The sequence below is a fragment of the Rutilus rutilus genome (genome assembly GCF_951802725.1).
Source record: "Rutilus rutilus genome assembly, chromosome: 8".
NCBI classification, from domain to species: domain Eukaryota; kingdom Metazoa; phylum Chordata; class Actinopteri; order Cypriniformes; family Leuciscidae; genus Rutilus; species Rutilus rutilus.
Window position 1 is genome coordinate 16,580,303 of NC_140222.1, and position 17,638 is coordinate 16,597,940.

Below are 17,638 nucleotides of genomic sequence, written 5' to 3' on the forward strand. Positions count from 1 at the left end.
ATTTTGTTTTATTACTATATACTGTAACATAGTATAGTAATATTATTGTCCCTGTTTCATCAATGTTGTATTTAAGACAGCACACAAAATGTGGTGACATCACCATGTGGTGATGTTTTTAATGTGATTAGTCTTTAATTAGTGGAAATTGTTTATTTTGACAATAACTACAGTATTACTCATGTTTATTAGAGTTTGATATTTTAAATTAGTCTTTAAGCTCCAGCCCTTGTGATCCACAATGTTTTGATGTCTCCCTATTCAACACACTTAGATGCTGATGAGTTGAATCAGATGTTTTTGGATATTCATTATCATAATTCATGTTTAAAAACCCACAACAAACTTGCTTTTGAAAATGGTGTGGTTAAAAATATGAAACGTGTTTCAATTGTTATGCTCCTTTTAGGGTCAATACACTCAAAAGAGACAAATAACTCCAGTAATTTAACATTTAAATCTTGTCTTTGGAAAGTATACCTTCTCTTATAATCTTTTTGTTGGTAAAACACCCATCTATCCATTTTTTGGATATCCTTCTGGGGATCTTCTTGGTGTGAGGTGACAACAACTACTGAAAATATTTAGGCCTGGATGTCAATATGCAATTTCATAACATGAACTATTCACAAACCCTGCGACACACTGGCTGCGTGGCGTTTTCTATGTCTTCTTTGCACACCAGAAACGTGTCTTGACGCAGCGCTGCTGCTGCTAGGTGACATGATAAGCCTCATTGGTGATATATTTTACATATGGGGAGAGAGTTGTGGAAGGCCTATAGGCTACTTTATGTTAAACATAAATATAGTATAGCAAAGACAACGTCGGCAGTATTGATGGCAAAATAGACTACAGAATATTTCGTTCTGTATTGACAGGTGTAGTAGACTATTTGAATATTATATTAATAATTTAATATTAATATATTCAATATTTTTTTATTACATTTAGCCTATATCTGCATTTATGTCAAAACCTAGAGACTTTCAAACATCTAAATGTAATTTATTAATATGTATTCGTGTCAAAATTACATATAAAAATCTTTTCCTATTCTATTTTGCCTGGAAACGCTTCCAACACGCTTGCGTGTGTCGTGTGAAAAATTCTAGCATGCACGCGTTTTCCACGCGGCTCAAGCTGCGCCTGCGACGCGCGTCACGCAGGCAGTGTGCAAGCTCTAACCAGTTAACATGGGACCTGAAATAAAAACGGACACGCCACGCAGCCAGTGTGTAACCTCTAGTAACCTCTTAAAAAATGTAAAATTTAAATTAAAAAAAGTGTTACTAGTAACAAAAGAAAATGTACTAGTCACTATTAAGTTAAGTATTAGTATCTAATGAATACGTAGTATCTATTTAATAGGTACTAGTATCTACTTAATAAGTACAAGTATCTAATAATAAGTAGGCTAGTTAGGCTACTAATAAAAAAATACTAGTATATAATAAATAAGTTGCCTACTAGTACCAGTTTAATAGGCACTAGAATCTAATAAATAAGTATAGGCTAACTAATGAATAAGCACTAGTATCTAATAAATAAGTACTGGTACCAAAATAATAGGCACTTTAGAATCTAATTAATAGCTACTAGTATCTTTTAAAAAGGTATCTAAAGAATAGGCACTAGTAGCCTACCTAAATAATAAGCACTAGTAGCTAATGAATAAGTACTAGTACTTAATGGAATAGACGCTATAGCATATCTAAAAAATAAGTACTTCTAGCATGAAAATAGAGACTAGGTTTTAAGGGTTAAATGTTAACACGGCTTGCCATATGGCGTGTATAGCCAACATCAACATTGGACGCGAGCGACACATAAATATACCTTATAGAATCCGTTGATGAAGTCACACTGAATTGGAAAACGCGACACGACAAATACCCGACAGAAAACGGATGAACCGGTCTATTTCTTTAGTATTTCAACATTTACTTATGAAACAAAGGACAAATAGATTTGCGACGTGAGCGTCACTGTAGACTGTTAGTAATTAGTTGGTAAAACTAAAATAGGTCTATAAAAAAAAAAAAAAAAAAAAAAAAAAAAAACACTTTTGTAAAAGGAGGGAGGAGTTAAATCACACAAACTGTAGAAGAGTTTCAGTAAACCGCTTCATTACAGACCGGCAGCACTGTTAACTTCAGCTCAACGCCTCAACCCAACACATTGAACGTTCAAATGTTTCATACAATATTTCTGTTGTGTTTAACTTTTCAAAATTAGGGACTGCTTTTTATTTTAAACCGTTAAGCGAAATGCCAAAGAAAATATTTGACATGTTTATATTCTGTTTGTGCTTGGGGAGTATGAGTGGTAAGTATTTGTTATGCTTTCGTTTGTGTTTATATTATCTTTGTCCAATACACATCATTATGTTATTATTTCCATTTTCTATTATCAGACTAATATAGGCTACTCAAATATATTTGTTCATTATTTTATTTTTAATTTTCCATTTACATCAATGTATTCCACATTCTTGAATTATACACTAACATTTGTGAAGTGAAGAGATATTTTGCAATGCCACACTTTTAAATTGTTTAAAAATGGAGAAAATGCAAAATCTGGCAAACCTCCAAATTCTGAGTGAATATTTCTGTTTATTTCTCAGGAGTGTTTGGTGTTGATGAAGTGAAGTCAGTGTCCGTGACTGAGGGAGAATCTGTCACTCTAAACTCTGATACTGAAATACAGACAAAAGATGTGATAATGTGGAGAAGGAAGACTGTACACAACGACAGTCTTATAGCTACAATCAAAGGAGATAACTATATGACAAACTTTCCTGATGGGAGATTCAGTGACAGACTGCAGCTGGATGAGAAGACCGGATCTCTGACCATCTCAAACACCACAACCACAGACTCTGGAGTTTATAGAGTAACCAGCACCAGATCACTGACTCCGCTCAACACATTCAATCTTACCATCTATGGTGAGTAGAGAACTATAGATTTTAAGAAAATAAGCATATTAATATTTAAAAAAGGTCTTGCTAAGGTTAATTACAAGGCTAGCATTTGTGCATCCTAGACAAATAAATAGCTGAATACCACCCCCCCCCCCCCCCCCCCCCACACACACACACACACACACACACATATACGTAATTTAACAATTACAACTTGATTGGAAATGAAGTATAATACAAACAGTCTGTAATATTTCCATGCTTTATTCATACATCATGTCTCATTATTCACCTCAAGGTCTTTGGTGACAGTTTCATCTGCTTGTTAAGCAAGGCTTTACTTTTGATCAGTCTTGGTTCCTCTCAATGTTTTTACTCATATACTTAAATATCTACTTACAGTATATATCATTCATCCTCATTAATCTATGTTCTCATGTTTTTCAGCTCGTCTGCCTGTTCCTTTCATCAGTAGAGACTGTTCTTCATCATCACACCAGAATTGTTCACTGGTGTGTTCAGTGTTGAATATGAGTCATGTGACTCTCTCCTGGTACAAAGGAATCAGTGTATTGTCCAGCATCAGTGTGTGTGATCTCAGCATCAGTCTCTCTCTACCTCTGGAGGTGGAATATCAGGATAACAACACTTACAGATGTGTGCTGAACAATCCCATCAGCAACCAGACCACACATCTGGACATCAACACACTCTGTCACACATGTGCAGGTCTGTGGAGATATATATGTATATATGTATATGTATATATATATATATATACTGAACTGAACTGATTTCTCAAATTATATATTGCTGATATTTCATATAGTGTTTTTTGTAGATCATATTGATAGGTTCATTCATGTTAATGCTTAATTTTCTTTAGATCAAAGGCAGAGCCTACCCTCATTGTATATAGCGCTGATCTCCGCTGCTGCATCTCTGTTGATTGTAGTGTCTGTCAGAATCTTCTGGATCTGCAGGAAAACAGACCAAGAGGGCAAGTAGAATTATTTTCTGCTCAAACATCTGTAAAAATATTTGTTTTGAAATAAGGAGTTATTGACACTGTAGAATATTGATATTTTTAATTGTATGAGCAATGCAAGGAAAGTTTATTTATGTAACACATTTCATACACTATGGCAATTCAAAGTGCTTTACACACACTTTTTAGTGTAGGACAGATGTCTTATGCATTTTATCTCAAGCTTCCATTGGTAATTCCAAAGCAAATTTTATAGCTAGAAACAGAGTCATTGATATTGAGTTAATATAGAGAGAGGGAGACTGATTAAGTGTGTTTGAATGATAAGTGACTGCCTGGCTCACAGCAGGCTCTCTAGTGCAACTGCAAGTTTAAAGTTACAATATGTAAGATTCTTAGATTAAAATATCCAAAAACCACTAGGACCATGTCCTTTATATTTTTTTGACTTATATACTTACATTATTCACATGTTTCCAACAATATTTAAATCCATAGAAATCCACAATTTTAACCAATGTAATACCCCACGTCATTGAGTCGCCGGTCAATGACGTCATATCCTTGGTACCCTCAATTTCTGGTTGTCCTTCTGTAGAATCCATGGAAACACCATAGACTTCCGTTTGGATGATGTCCAGTCGCCATAGGCACCCATTGTTAAAAAAATGATAAAAAGGGAGAATAAATTAATTAAACAGAAACTTTTTGAACACTGTAAAAAATAAAAATAAGCGCATGGGTTAGGCTGTGCTGTTGTTGGCTGCCACAACAATAGCAATAAACTGAAAAAATACCTGGGGCCGTATTTATAAAGCCACTCAGAGTAAAAGTTTTGTCTTAAGTCTGTCAAAATTCTTAGAATGACGTACTTTTTTTTTGACATACTCTTCTTTTACTCTTAATCCCAAACTTAAGAATAATTGTGATTCATAAACGTTAGTGTTGTACCCCTGAATAGAGGGGGTTAAAATTAAACACAAAACTTGCTGATGTTTCCCCACTGTGTACTTTATGTGGAATCATTTGTAGCAATTGACAATAAACAACTTTTCAAAAACAGCATTATTCACATTCTTTCTGAAAACGTACACACATTTAACAGTTAGACACATGTGCTGTTAATAATATGCACTTCTAATCCATAACACTATTTTAAGCTGCAGTAGGTAACTTTTGTAAAAATGTATTATTTACTTGTTAAAACTGTCATTATGTCCTGACAGTAGAATATGAGACAGATAATCTGTGAAAAAAATCAAGCTCCTCTGGTTCCTCCCAGTGGCCCTATTGCCATTTGCAGAAATACACCGCTCCCGGTCAGAAACAACCAATCAGAGCCAGGAGGAATGTCTTAGCAGTGTCAATCAAGCTCGTATACGCGCTGATCACACCACTCTCTTGCACAGCGCGTACCGTCGTTCAAAATCAAGATTGCCGGGGTGCCGCAGCTGTGCTAATGGCGGACAAATAACCAAAACTGCCAATTTCTCGAGTGGCACCTGCTCATACAACAAAGACGCGTAAACAGAAAAAGACCAATGATGATAAACAAGCAAAAAAGAAAGAATTAGACAGAGCCCAAAATAAAACGAGAGTAAACATCGGAGCGGCTTTTCAGAGGTGGAGGGAGCTACGTGTCCTGAAAGGATTAAAAACAGATGCAGAGTTAGCCGCATTTCTGCTTGACATGTAAATATCCCTGCTTGATTTGTTTAATCGGTGGCCCTGCTTACTAGCCTGCGCGTTCACAATAGGCTCCGTTGTGGGGGAGGAGCTGTGGAGGAAGTGCTGTAGCGCAGCAGAGAGCAAGGGGGAGTGACCTGTAAGTTGTGCTTGTTCAAATTTTCAGGCTAAGTCAACGTTTTCTAAAAACTCCCTACTGCAGCTTTAAAGTGTAAATACAATTAAGTATTTTTAAGGCATTTTATAATTATCTGGAAATCAACTCCTTAGATAGATACATAAACTAGTACCAACATATTCTAAACATGCCATAAATACACTTTTTTACGTTTTTTGTTTTATCTAAAAATGCATAGATCTCTAAAATTCTCGTTCCCTTTTGAGAGGTCTCTAGTATTATGTAAGGCTAGCTTACGCTATGGGAAAACTCCTTCTCTCAAGAATATTGAAGCCAAATTTTTTAAACGCAGTGCAGCTGCACAGTAGGCACAGATGAGCATCCAGCGTGGTCATTGGCTGTGCTGCGGCAACTGCACAAACCTATTTCGAGGCGGCTCAGATGCATGAACCAATCAGGGCACTTCCTGCCCTGGCACGTCAGAGCCTGCCAAAATGGGTGCGGCTTATGACTATAAATCGCCCAGATCTTGCCTAGGAAACCCAGATTTTATATCCTTCAGTGAACTCACCACTTCGCTGATCTCCGGATGGGAAGGCTTCTCGCCGCGGTCGAAAAGCCTTCAGCGGGACAAGCCACCTGCCTTGCAGTTCTGAGGATGCCGGCATCCGTTTTCCTGGACGCCGCTTAGTAAAAAAACTTTACTAAGCCCGCTGTCCTGCTGTGCCATCCGCCGTGCTATATATCCTTTTCAAAAAGCTAATATGGTGTGTTCGCCACTGCAACGCACTTCTAAAAGAGTGAATTTCTGAGGCGTTGAGGCCTTTTCTGAGGCCTTTGAATTATGTGCAGCTCGTTCAGAGGCCTATGGCCACACCCCATGCCAAAATGAAACATCCGAACGACCGACCGACCGATCGAACGTCTATCCGAACGTCTTGTACTTCTGAAGGGGTGACCCACGTGGCGACCTGACGTGACATCAGCGTCTTGAAATTAGCAGTTTTTTAACCATGCAAGTATCCAAGCTGATGTGTTAAGACTATACATGGACATTAAAGGCAATACAGATATTGTACACCTAAAACAACAACAACAAAAAAAATGTTTCCTGAATCCTGTGCTTATAAGGCTAGCCTATGTGATTTACTTTCAAAGAGCAGACATACTGTAGCCTACAACCAGACATTCAACAGTCTTAATTTGACCAATATGTTCATTTTAATTAGTTTTTATTGTACATTTTATTGCCTAATGTACAATGTTCACACAGTCCATAAAAAAACACTCCAAATTAAATAAAATGTATTTTTATTTTTTACTTTTTGCAATAATCTTTAATTTAAAAAACAGATCCAGATCCAGGAGGTTTTCATAAATATTAAAATTGGCTTTATATCTTTGGAAATAAATAAAATAAAATGATATATATAAATGGACATATAAAATATCTATTTATATATTTATTTATGCTTAGGCCTACACTTGATATAATATGAAACTGTTGTGACCTGTGAATCAACAGTTTAAAATATTTGTAGATAATAAATGTTATGAATTTAAGACCTATTTATGCGTCTTTGTTGTTTGTGTTTGTTTATAAATAATGTTCTGTTATATTGAGAGTATGAGTTTCTGTGTTGGAGTTTTGAGGGTCACCTGTGGATTGTAGTGGACTGAATTGTAGAACAATTGAATTGTTGAAATATTGTTACTGAAAGTTTTATATATCATAATTAAATAATTAATTTACTTTTCCAACTAATGTTGCAAGTCAAAAAAAGTACATACTTTCTGTCACGACACGCACACAAAATAGTAAGATCCAATTGTAGTTTTAATAGGGTAATCCGTAATCATAAAACCAGTCCAGGCAGGGGTCAAAATCCATATTAGCAGTCCATAAACAAGAAACAAAACACAAACAGGCAAGAAACAGATCTCCAAAGTGGTGTGACAATATACAAGAACTCCGTGACAAACACTAAACAGACAGGGTATATATATACACAGATACTAACAATGTGATAGGGAACAGCTGCGTGCAATGATCAGTGATGAGTCCAGACAAGGACTGTGGGAAATGCAGTTCAAGAAGTAATGGTGACAGTATGGGGAAGAGACCTCTAGTGGACACCCAGGATACACAAACCAGACACTGTGACATAACCCCCCCTCTACGGAGCAGCTACCAGACACTCCAAGACACACAAACAAACAAAACAAGAGTCCAGGAGGGAGGTGGAACGGTGGAGGATCCGGGGGAGGGATGGGGGGCCAGGTCCATGGAAGGGAACAGGAACAGGGGATGATGGTTTAGCCGGCGGCGAGGGCGAAACAGACAGTCCATCGGGCGGCCAGGGCGAAGCAGACAGTCCATCGGGCGGCCAGGGCGAAGCAGACAGTCCATAGGGCGGCCAGGGCTGAGACCTCCCCTCGGCCGGCCAGGGTGGAGCAGGTCATACAGGCGGCCAGGGCTGAGACGACAGTCCATCGGGCGGCCAGGGCGGATCAGACGGTCCCTCGGGTGGCCAGGGCGGATCAGACGGTCCCTCGGGCGGCCAGGGCGGATCAGACGGTCCCTTGGGTGGCCAGGGCGGATCAGACGGTCCCTCGGGCGGCCAGGGCGGATCAGACGGTCCCTCGGGTGGCCAGGGCGGATCAGACGGTCCCTCGGGCGGCCAGGGCGGATCAGACGGTCCCTCGGGAGGCCAGGGCGGATCAGACGGTCCCTCGGGCAGGGCAGATCAGACGGTCCCTCGGGTGGCCAGGGCGGATCAGACGGTCCCTCGGGTGGCCAGGGCGGATCAGACGGTCCCTCGGGTGGCCAGGGCGGATCAGACGGTCCCTCGGTTGGCCAGGGCGGATCAGACGGTCCCTCGGGTGGCCAGGGCGGATCAGACGGTCCCTCGGGTGGCCAGGGCAGATCTGACGGTCCCAGACGGTCCCTCGGGCGGCCAGGGCGGATCAGACGGTCCATCGGGCGGCCAGGGTGGATCAGACGGTCCCTCGGGTGGCCAGGGCGGATCAGACGGTCCCTCGGGCGGCCAGGGCGGATCAGACGGTCCCTCGGGCGGCCAGGGCGGATCAGACGGTCCCTCGGGCAGGGCAGATCAGACGGTCCCTCGGGTGGCCAGGGCGGATCAGACGGTCCCTCGGGTGGCCAGGGCGGATCAGACGGTCCCTCGGGTGGCCAGGGCGGATCAGACGGTCCCTCGGGTGGCCAGGGCGGATCAGACGGTCCCTTGGGTGGCCAGGGCGGATCAGACGGTCCCTCGGGCGGCCAGGGCAGATCAAACAGTCCATCGGGCGGCCAGGGTGGAGACGACCCTCCAGGTGGCCATGGTGGAGACAACCAGGGTGGAGACAATCCTTCAGGCGGCCATGGTAGAGACGACCATTTGAGCGGCCATGGCACAGGAACAGACACCGGCTCAGGTACGGGAACAGACACCGGCTCAGGAACGGGAACAGACACCGGCTCAGGAACGGAAACAGACACCGGCTCAGGAACGGGAACAGACACCGGCTCAGGAACGGAAACAGACACCGGCTCAGGAACGGGAACAGACACCGGCTCAGGAACGGAAACAGACACCGGCTCAGGAACGGGAACAGACACCGGCTCAGGAACGGAAACAGACACCGGCTCAGGAACGGGAACAGACACCGGCTCAGGAACAGACACAGACACCGGCTCAAGAACAGGAACAGACACCGGCTCAGGAACAATCACAAACACCGGCTCAGACACAGACACCGGCTCAGGAACAGACAAAGACTCGGTGGCGGCCATCTTGTCCGGAGACACAGGCTCGGTGGCGGCCATCTTGTCCGGAGACAAAGGCTCGGTGGCGGCCATCTTGTCTGGAGACACAGGCTCGGTGGCACTTCTAGTGTTAATTAGGTGATTTTATAGCCAATTTTGGATTGACATCATTGTCCTTAGTTTGCAGCATTTAAGTGCCACTTCCGTCAGCACTCAAGAATTAGTCTTAGATTTATATTTTCTTTTAGCTTCTTTATAAAACTGTATGCTAACTTCAGCAGCTTCTTGTCATCTACACACTCATTAAACTTTGATGGGTGAGGCGCTGACAAAAGATGGTCATTGTGAGACTGTAAAGTCATGGCATTATGGAGTCATGTGCTTCTTAAAAACATTTCCATAGGTTTAGTTTAAAGTTACATCATCAGCTTTGAAAATACGCTTATTTGACTAGAAACACCGGATACCTAGTTTTAGACTGACGGCAGATGCTCTGGGCTCCATAGTAGATTTCATTGACCAAGGACTGCCCCTAGAGCTGTCTGACTGACAATCAAACAGTCACATCATGTTTAGGAGCATGAAAATGTAAAGTCAGTGTTTTTACAATAACAGACCAAAGTGTAAAACTCTTGGACGTATTTAAAGAGTTTATGCCATGAGCTTTACGTTCTTCTAGTTTATGCGGATACACTCATTAACACAATAAAAAAATCTATCATGTTTCCACGACTTTCCAAAAGTAGGTAAAAATTTGAGAGATTGATTATAGATTGGTTATATAGCATCATAATTGTGAATTGGAATTTAAAAAAAAATGAAAGTATGAAAAACTTTACTAGATTTGTGATGTTGATAGACTACCTGTGCAAACACACAGTGTGTGAAAAGGGTCCATCAGAATAGAGCATTCAACAGCCCCATAGTATAATATTAAAACAATGTCAAAGTGTTGCAGAGAAAACACAACAATAATTCTCAAACAATCTTTTATTCAGTTTTTTTTTTTTTTTACCATTCTGTTATTATATTGTTCAAACAGTTCAGAGTGGTGAAGAAATAACATATGCTGATCCGACATTCTACAAAAGAAAAGCTCAGAAATTGGTAAGATAAATTGTTTTATTTGTGGTGTGTGTGTGTGTGTGGGGGGTGCGCATGCGTGTGTGTGTGTTATTTCAGCAGTGAGTCAGATTAAGATGTGTTTGGGTGTATGACTGCAGATATGTGTGCTTCTGTTTCTGTTTGTGTGTAATGATCATAGGGCTTTTTAAGCACGTTTTTTAACCCAGGGTTATGAAATGCTGCTTTGGAAGGTTAGCTTCGCTTTTGCTGTGTTAACTGCATTGTGGTGCCATATGTGTACAGTGTGAAACAATGGGGTGTTGGAATGTTACCACTTGTTGCTTAGCAACAGACAGCCACTCGTGTGCCTCATTAACATCCTTCAGACTATCACGGAAATAGCCTACTGCACATTTTATAAACAATAATCTAGTATCAGCATTTGATGGGGAAAAATGTAAAATGATGAAGAAAAATGTGTCAACTGGTTCATCCAGTCAATGACACAGCAAATATGCAAATAAGAACGTTAACCCAGGGTTTAGGAATGTACAAGTGTGAAATGACTAGTTTATGAAAATATAGGATTAATTGCATGGGTAAAGTATGCGCAGTGTTAAAAAGTGAAGCAAGATTCAATTTACCCGAGTTTTAGAATGACCCAGGGTCCTGAGAGCTGGGAAAAGTCTCATGTTTAGAGCACTGTAGTTAGTATATGAAATATGTCCTTAAAGTGCCCCTATTATGTTTTTTCAAATATTCCCTTTCATGCAGTGTGTAATATAGCTGTTTTTGAATGTTAACGTTCTGCAAAGTTGTAAAGTTAAAAGTGCACTGTAAATAAAAGTGGACATAAATAAAGTTATTGTCTTCCAAAAAAAAAAAATCGCCTCTGAACCCCCTACGAGGCGTTTTGTTTCGAATTCTACTGCTTTGCGGTTCTACGTCACTAGAAGATACATTTGCATAATGCCAACCAATGTTGCACGTTGTCTGCCCGCAAATAACTTGACGCCCACAAACATGTAATTTTACTGAAGACTGCTTCTCAAATCTCGAAATTCACTGCGGGATTCGCAAAACGCTTGCTCTTGAAAGATGGGTCATTTGGACCAGCTTGCTCCTCAGAATCACAACCTGCAAGTATGATTATTATTGATGTAAATATTTACAAAATTAGCACTTTAATAACTTGAAACATGCTTCTTCTGTTCTGTATATGATCTATGATCCACGTGGCGAGGGTTTTAAACTCATTGCGTCGTTCTGCACTGAAACCGCTCTCATGCGCATATTCTTACATATAAAATATTGATTTGGTCATATTATGTTATGCATCTCGGGGAACATGCAAACACTTTTGGGTAACACTTTAAAATACGGATCCTTCGTTAATGAATAACTACACAGGAACAAATGAGTAACACAATGTTAACAATCTAGTAACTACAGTTAACTAACAAGTAACTCTGATTAACGAATTAGTAAGTAATAGCACACAGATTTAAGTGGTAGTTCACTATTAACTAATCAATAACTACTATTTTTTAATACTTCCCAGAGAACTACTGAATTTTTTACAGATTTAAGTGGTAGTTCACTAATAACTAATCAATAACTACAATTTTTTAATACTTCCCAGAGAAATAATGAAAAAAATTCACAATTCATGCAAAACTTAATAACTAATGCAGGAAAAATTACTAGCACTAGATTAACATTACTGCTAGATACTGTACACTAATTATCAATATGTAGTAGCGTAGCAGACTTATGATTTGGGAAAGCTGTCAATAATTAGCCTATGCACTGCTGTCTTTTAGAGAACTATTCATAAACTAAATAATTTTTAAGAATTGTTTTTATAAATGCACTTGTCTGGAACACTTACCCTGTGGCCGATTTTCCGGCATTCCTCTGGACTGGCTTTGAATAACTAGACTCATCATGGTGAGTACTGGAACATACTGAGTCATCAGCCATCCAAATACCAGTTATTTTATTATTTAACCTACCTCTCAAAATTGTTTTTATGTATGTCTCTTTGTTCATATGTATATATATATATATATATATATATATATATATATATATATATATATATATCCCTTAATCACTCCTAAAAAAGGACAACACTTAAGGTCTTTGGGGTCATTTTGACCCCAAACTTTTAAAGAGCGATTGCATAAGGAAATATACATTTTTTATATGGAAAACTATATATCATTTTTTTTATTTACTTCTCAACTATACATTTATGCTGTGTTTTTGTGGAAATTTTGAAGTTTTTTACCTATTTACTGCACAATTACATAACTAGGCCATAAATTGGCTCATGGAAAATGATTTTTTAAAGAAAAAATCACTTAAATGATGATCTTAATTAAATCTAAATAGTTTTTGGACATTGCTCTAAGTGTTGGGGATAGAATACTGACATCTGCTGGTTTGTGGAAAAACTTTAGACATTATAATTAAAGAAAGAAAGTGCAATGACCACATATATCCAATAGAGGGCCATAGAGACTCATTCATTTTCACTTCATTGTTCTTGATGCTTCAACTTCTCCTCACAACTTTATGATATATATTTTGTGAATATTTATTTAAACATTTTGAAATACATAAAAAATACGTAGTTTTGTCAGAGTTAGAATTTGTTGTTGTTTTCTGATATATTTTGAATTATCTGCTTTTGCAAATTATTATACATACATTTGCAGAAACATTACAAGTCACCACTTGACGACATGACTGTAATGTGTGTGTATGTGTGTGTGTGTGTGTGTGTGTGTGTGTGTGTGTGTGTGGGAACAAGCTCCATGTTGCATATGTGACATTTTTTAGATTTATGCCAGTTTAGTTGATTTTATTTGCCAATTTCTATAAAAATGCTCTCTGTTCCAGTGACATACATGTGTGTGTTTGTGTGTGTTTGTGTGTGTGTATGAGATAGAACGTTCGTTCCACTTTGGGTTTATGCTCTAGGACCAGACCTTCATTTAAATGTAATTTTTGTTTAGATTTATGCCAGTTTTGTTTATTTTAATTGTCAATTTCTGTGAAAATGCTCTCTGTTGCAGTCACATACATCTGTGTGTTTGTGTGTGTGTGTGTGTGTATGTGTGTGTATGAGATAGAAAGTTCGTTCTACTTTTTATTTATGCACTAGGACCAGACCTTGGTTTATTTGTAGAATTTTTCAGATTTATAATGGATTTACTGTTATTTTTTTGACAAACAAAATTAAAAAAAGTAATTTTTTTCATTTTCCCATTCATTTTCAATGTGGGGTCATTTTGACCCCAAAGACCTTAAATGGTACTTTTTTTTTACACACCTTTAGAACAACCAAATCAAGCCCAGTTTTTTTGTGCATGTTTAGATTATTTAGGAAAAGTCACAGAGTTTCATGCCCCTGAGATGAAGGTAACATTTAAAAAAATTGAAGGAAAAGTCCATTGGGGTCATTTTGACCCCAAAGAGTGATTAAGGGATATATATATATATATATATATATATATATATATATATATAAATATATATATATATATATATATATATATATATATATATATATATATATATATATATAAATATATATATATATATATATATATATATATATATATATATATATATATATATATATATATATATATATGTGTGTGTATATTTATCCTGTGAATGATTAGATGATTCTACCCTTTCGGGTTGGCTCTTCATTAGTAACTACAGCATGGAATCATGATAACTAGTAATGACTCAAGTGTTAATGCATACTTTTATAGGACTTACAAATTATTTGGATCCGTATTCTAAAGTGAAGATCATGTTAACTAACTAGTAATGACTCAAGTGTTACTACATACCTCTATAGGAACTACTAATTATTTGGATCCGTATTCTAAAGTGAAGATCATGTTAACTAACTAGTAATGACTCAAGTGTTACTACATACCCCTATTTGGATCCGTATTCTAAAGTGAAGATCATGTTAACTAACTAGTAATGACTCAAGTGTTACTACATACCCCTATTTGGATCCGTATTCTAAAGTGAAGATCATGTTAACTAACTAGTAATGACTCAAGTGTCTCAAATGACTCAAGCTATAATAAAATAACTGGTATTTGGATGGCTGATGACTCAGTATGTTCCAGTACTCACCATGATGAGTCTAGTTATTCAAAGCCAGTCCAGAGGAATGCCGGAAAATCGGCCACAGGGTAAGTGTTCCAGACAAGTGCATTTATAAAAACAATTCTTAAAAATTATTTAGTTTATGAATAGTTCTCTAAAAGACAGCAGTGCATAGGCTAATTATTGACAGCTTTCCCAAATCATAAGTCTGCTACGCTACTACATATTGATAATTAGTGTACAGTATCTAGCAGTAATGTTAATCTAGTGCTAGTAATTTTTCCTGCATTAGTTATTAATTAGTTTTGCATGAATTGTGAATTTTTTTCATTATTTCTCTGGGAAGTATTGAAAAATAGTAGTTATTGATTAGTTAATAGTGAACAACCACTTAAATCTGTGTGCTATTACTTACTAATTCATTAATCAGAGTTACTTGTTAGTTAACTGTAGTTACTAGATTGTTAATATTGTGTTACTCATTTGTTCCTGTGTAGTTATTCATTAACGAAGGATCCGTATTTTAAAGTGTTACCCACTTTTGTGTTGTCGCACATGAAAACAAGCATTCACAACCCATGTCTCTAAACAATGAGGGAAGACAAATGCTGAAAGATTATGTGTATTTTCAGTTAACTTTAGTCAGATGCATTTACATTGTTACTGTGCCTCAGGATGCAATCAACTGAAACTTTCAATTAACTTTATGAGTATGTTTCGTGTTTTCAATTATGTGCAGCCTGTACATATCTGTTCACATTTAAAAAAAAATATTTTGGGGTTTCATGGCCCTTTAAGTGTGAAAAGCACTAAAATGTTTTTAGTCTGTCTAAAACTTTGTCTGTAATGTTCTTGATAACTATACATCTGTGATGTGAATCTGTGTTTGTATTTTCTTTCAGAGAGTTCAAGAGGAGGAAGATGTGGTGTATGCAGGAGTCGCCATGAGAGACTGATTAAACTCTTGATCAATCTGTGATTCTGTTGAGAGGTTGCCAACTTTTTAGAACCCAAATGGTAGATGGTCCGCTTTAACCTCGCGCGCGAGCAGATCTGTTTCCTCGCTAGAGAAGCATTCAGTCTTTCCGCTTGCAAATTCCGTCATGTAAATAGCAATCCGCCATGGCGCGTGCACAACTGGCTTTTAAAGCGAATGGGAGATGAGACTCTGATTGGTTTATAGCATGTTATGCCCAAAACACACCCATTACTCATTAAAAGAATAAGGACAACCCTTTTAGAACGTGCCGAGTGCACTGACCATTTTTCCTGTCGTTAAACTAGAAAAAGTGGATTCAGACATGACTTAAGTGCACTTGTGCCTTCCGCTTTAGACCATGAGCTTAGATACTTAAAATATTAAAATAACAGGGCCCAATATCTTTCTTCTGGTCACATATATATTTTCCTCTGGTCACATATATATTTGGATTGAACCTTTACATAAAATGTTTTTTTTTTTTTTTTTTTACATATTTTATCTAGAAAATATCAGAAACTTTACTTCATTGTGATATAAGCATATAGAAACATTACTTTTTATAAAAAGGTATAAAAGTTGAAAACACACTGTTAAACAATTCTTAGAAGATGTTGGCCACTAAAGTGGGAAATGAAAACCTAAGAAAACAATGAAATTGTCCACAGTCACTTTCACAGTTGCAAAAATAAATATTAACTTTAGTCAGTTCTTCAGTTTTTTTCAAACTCTGCTCTTAGCTTGATCTTTATCTCTCATCATGACTATTTCAGCACATTTGTTTTGCATACATTTTTGTTTAACCCCATGATCCACGGATGTTTGGCATTATCACGTCTGTCATTTGTAAGTGCCAGTAAGTCTGAGTGACCCCCCGAGAAAAGACTCCTGAGAATTAATATTTGAACTCTCTCTTGCATATACACAGAAACATCTGAGACACAGCACACAGTGCATCTCACACTTCACTCTCACCTTCTCCCCCTTCAGCTCCTCACCTAAAACCCTCTGAAAACCTGTGCAATGTTAAATATGTACAAGAAGTAACTATACGTGTTTGGTATCATTTCAGACTATACCTCCTGTATGTAAAACAAGAACCCTTTCAAGTACAAATTCTGATCTCACAGTTGTGAGCCCCTCAATAGGGAACCAAAATCGAATTATAATGACAGATGCCACCATTTGGTAAGAATATTGAATTATCTGGGTTTATAAGGAAAAGGAACAAAAAGATTTGGGTTGACTTCCCATACCACCGCTGTGTAATTTTCGTTTCCAGATAATAATTTCTACAAATTCCTCGATTTCTGAATTGTTGTTATTATATGATTAACTGATGAATTTATTCTTATGAATTGGATTTTGAATTATTGCTTCTTTACCTGGTCAATAAACTGTAAACATCTGAATTTATTCTGACTGACTCTAAGATTGTTTTCCCAAATAGATTATCGGATTTGTACAAGTTTGTGTCAGATTAGTGACGACTAATATTTGACATCAATTCAAGTGTGCTTGGTTTGCACAGACAAGTTAGTTCCGTTTGGGGCAGCAAAACCTACCTCTGTGTTACTTTAGATAAGTGTACGTGGGAAACCACGGCTTGGCCAATCCAAAGCTATTATAAGACAAGTAAAGTAGGTCGACTCATATCTGTAATAGTGGCCAAAACCTGAAGTAAAAAGATTAAATTAAGTTCAAGTGTATGCAATTCCATGGGGGCTATTAAAGTATCTTTGATTGTGTAAGGGTGAATCCGACCGTCTAAGAAATTAGCCAATAAACTCTGTTTGATGAACAAAACTGGTGAAATTGTGTCGTAAGACCTGCAGAAGATGAAGGACCTCTAAGTGATATAGCTCCCTAATCTGAGCGGGTAAAACATAATTAAAGAGTTAAAATAGAATAATCAAACATTCGCTCACTTTGAATGATGCCCAGATATCATTAAAACCTTT

General features: G+C 38.0%; 3 protein-coding genes across 4 annotated transcripts in view; 2 read left to right on the plus strand and 1 right to left on the minus strand.

Moving 5' to 3' along the window:
• The window catches only part of LOC311295608 (uncharacterized protein), a gene marked incomplete at its 3' end in the record, with an annotated part of 334,919 nt that overhangs the window by 209,403 nt on the left and 107,878 nt on the right, over positions 1 to 17,638 (minus strand). The gene's annotated exons all lie outside the window — the stretch shown is intronic.
• LOC311295867 (elastase-1-like) overlaps positions 1 to 17,638 on the plus strand; it is a 304,045-nt gene that overhangs the window by 187,579 nt on the left and 98,828 nt on the right. The window lies entirely within an intron of this gene.
• LOC311295859 (uncharacterized protein) overlaps positions 1,936 to 17,638 on the plus strand; it is an 85,207-nt gene continuing 69,504 nt past the window's right edge. The window contains exons 1-4 of one of the 2 annotated variants that reach the window (XM_084417396.1): positions 1,936 to 2,328; positions 2,630 to 2,953; positions 3,377 to 3,658; positions 3,816 to 3,953. In XM_084417396.1, the coding sequence (XP_084273522.1) occupies positions 2,271 to 2,328; positions 2,630 to 2,953; positions 3,377 to 3,658; positions 3,816 to 3,937 (786 nt within the window). In that variant the 5' untranslated portion in view covers positions 1,936 to 2,270 and the 3' untranslated portion in view covers positions 3,938 to 3,953. Of the gene's footprint in view, positions 2,329 to 2,629; positions 2,954 to 3,376; positions 3,659 to 3,815; positions 3,954 to 17,638 lie in introns of those variants that run through there. The other variant, XM_084417395.1, reaches the window with a different exon arrangement.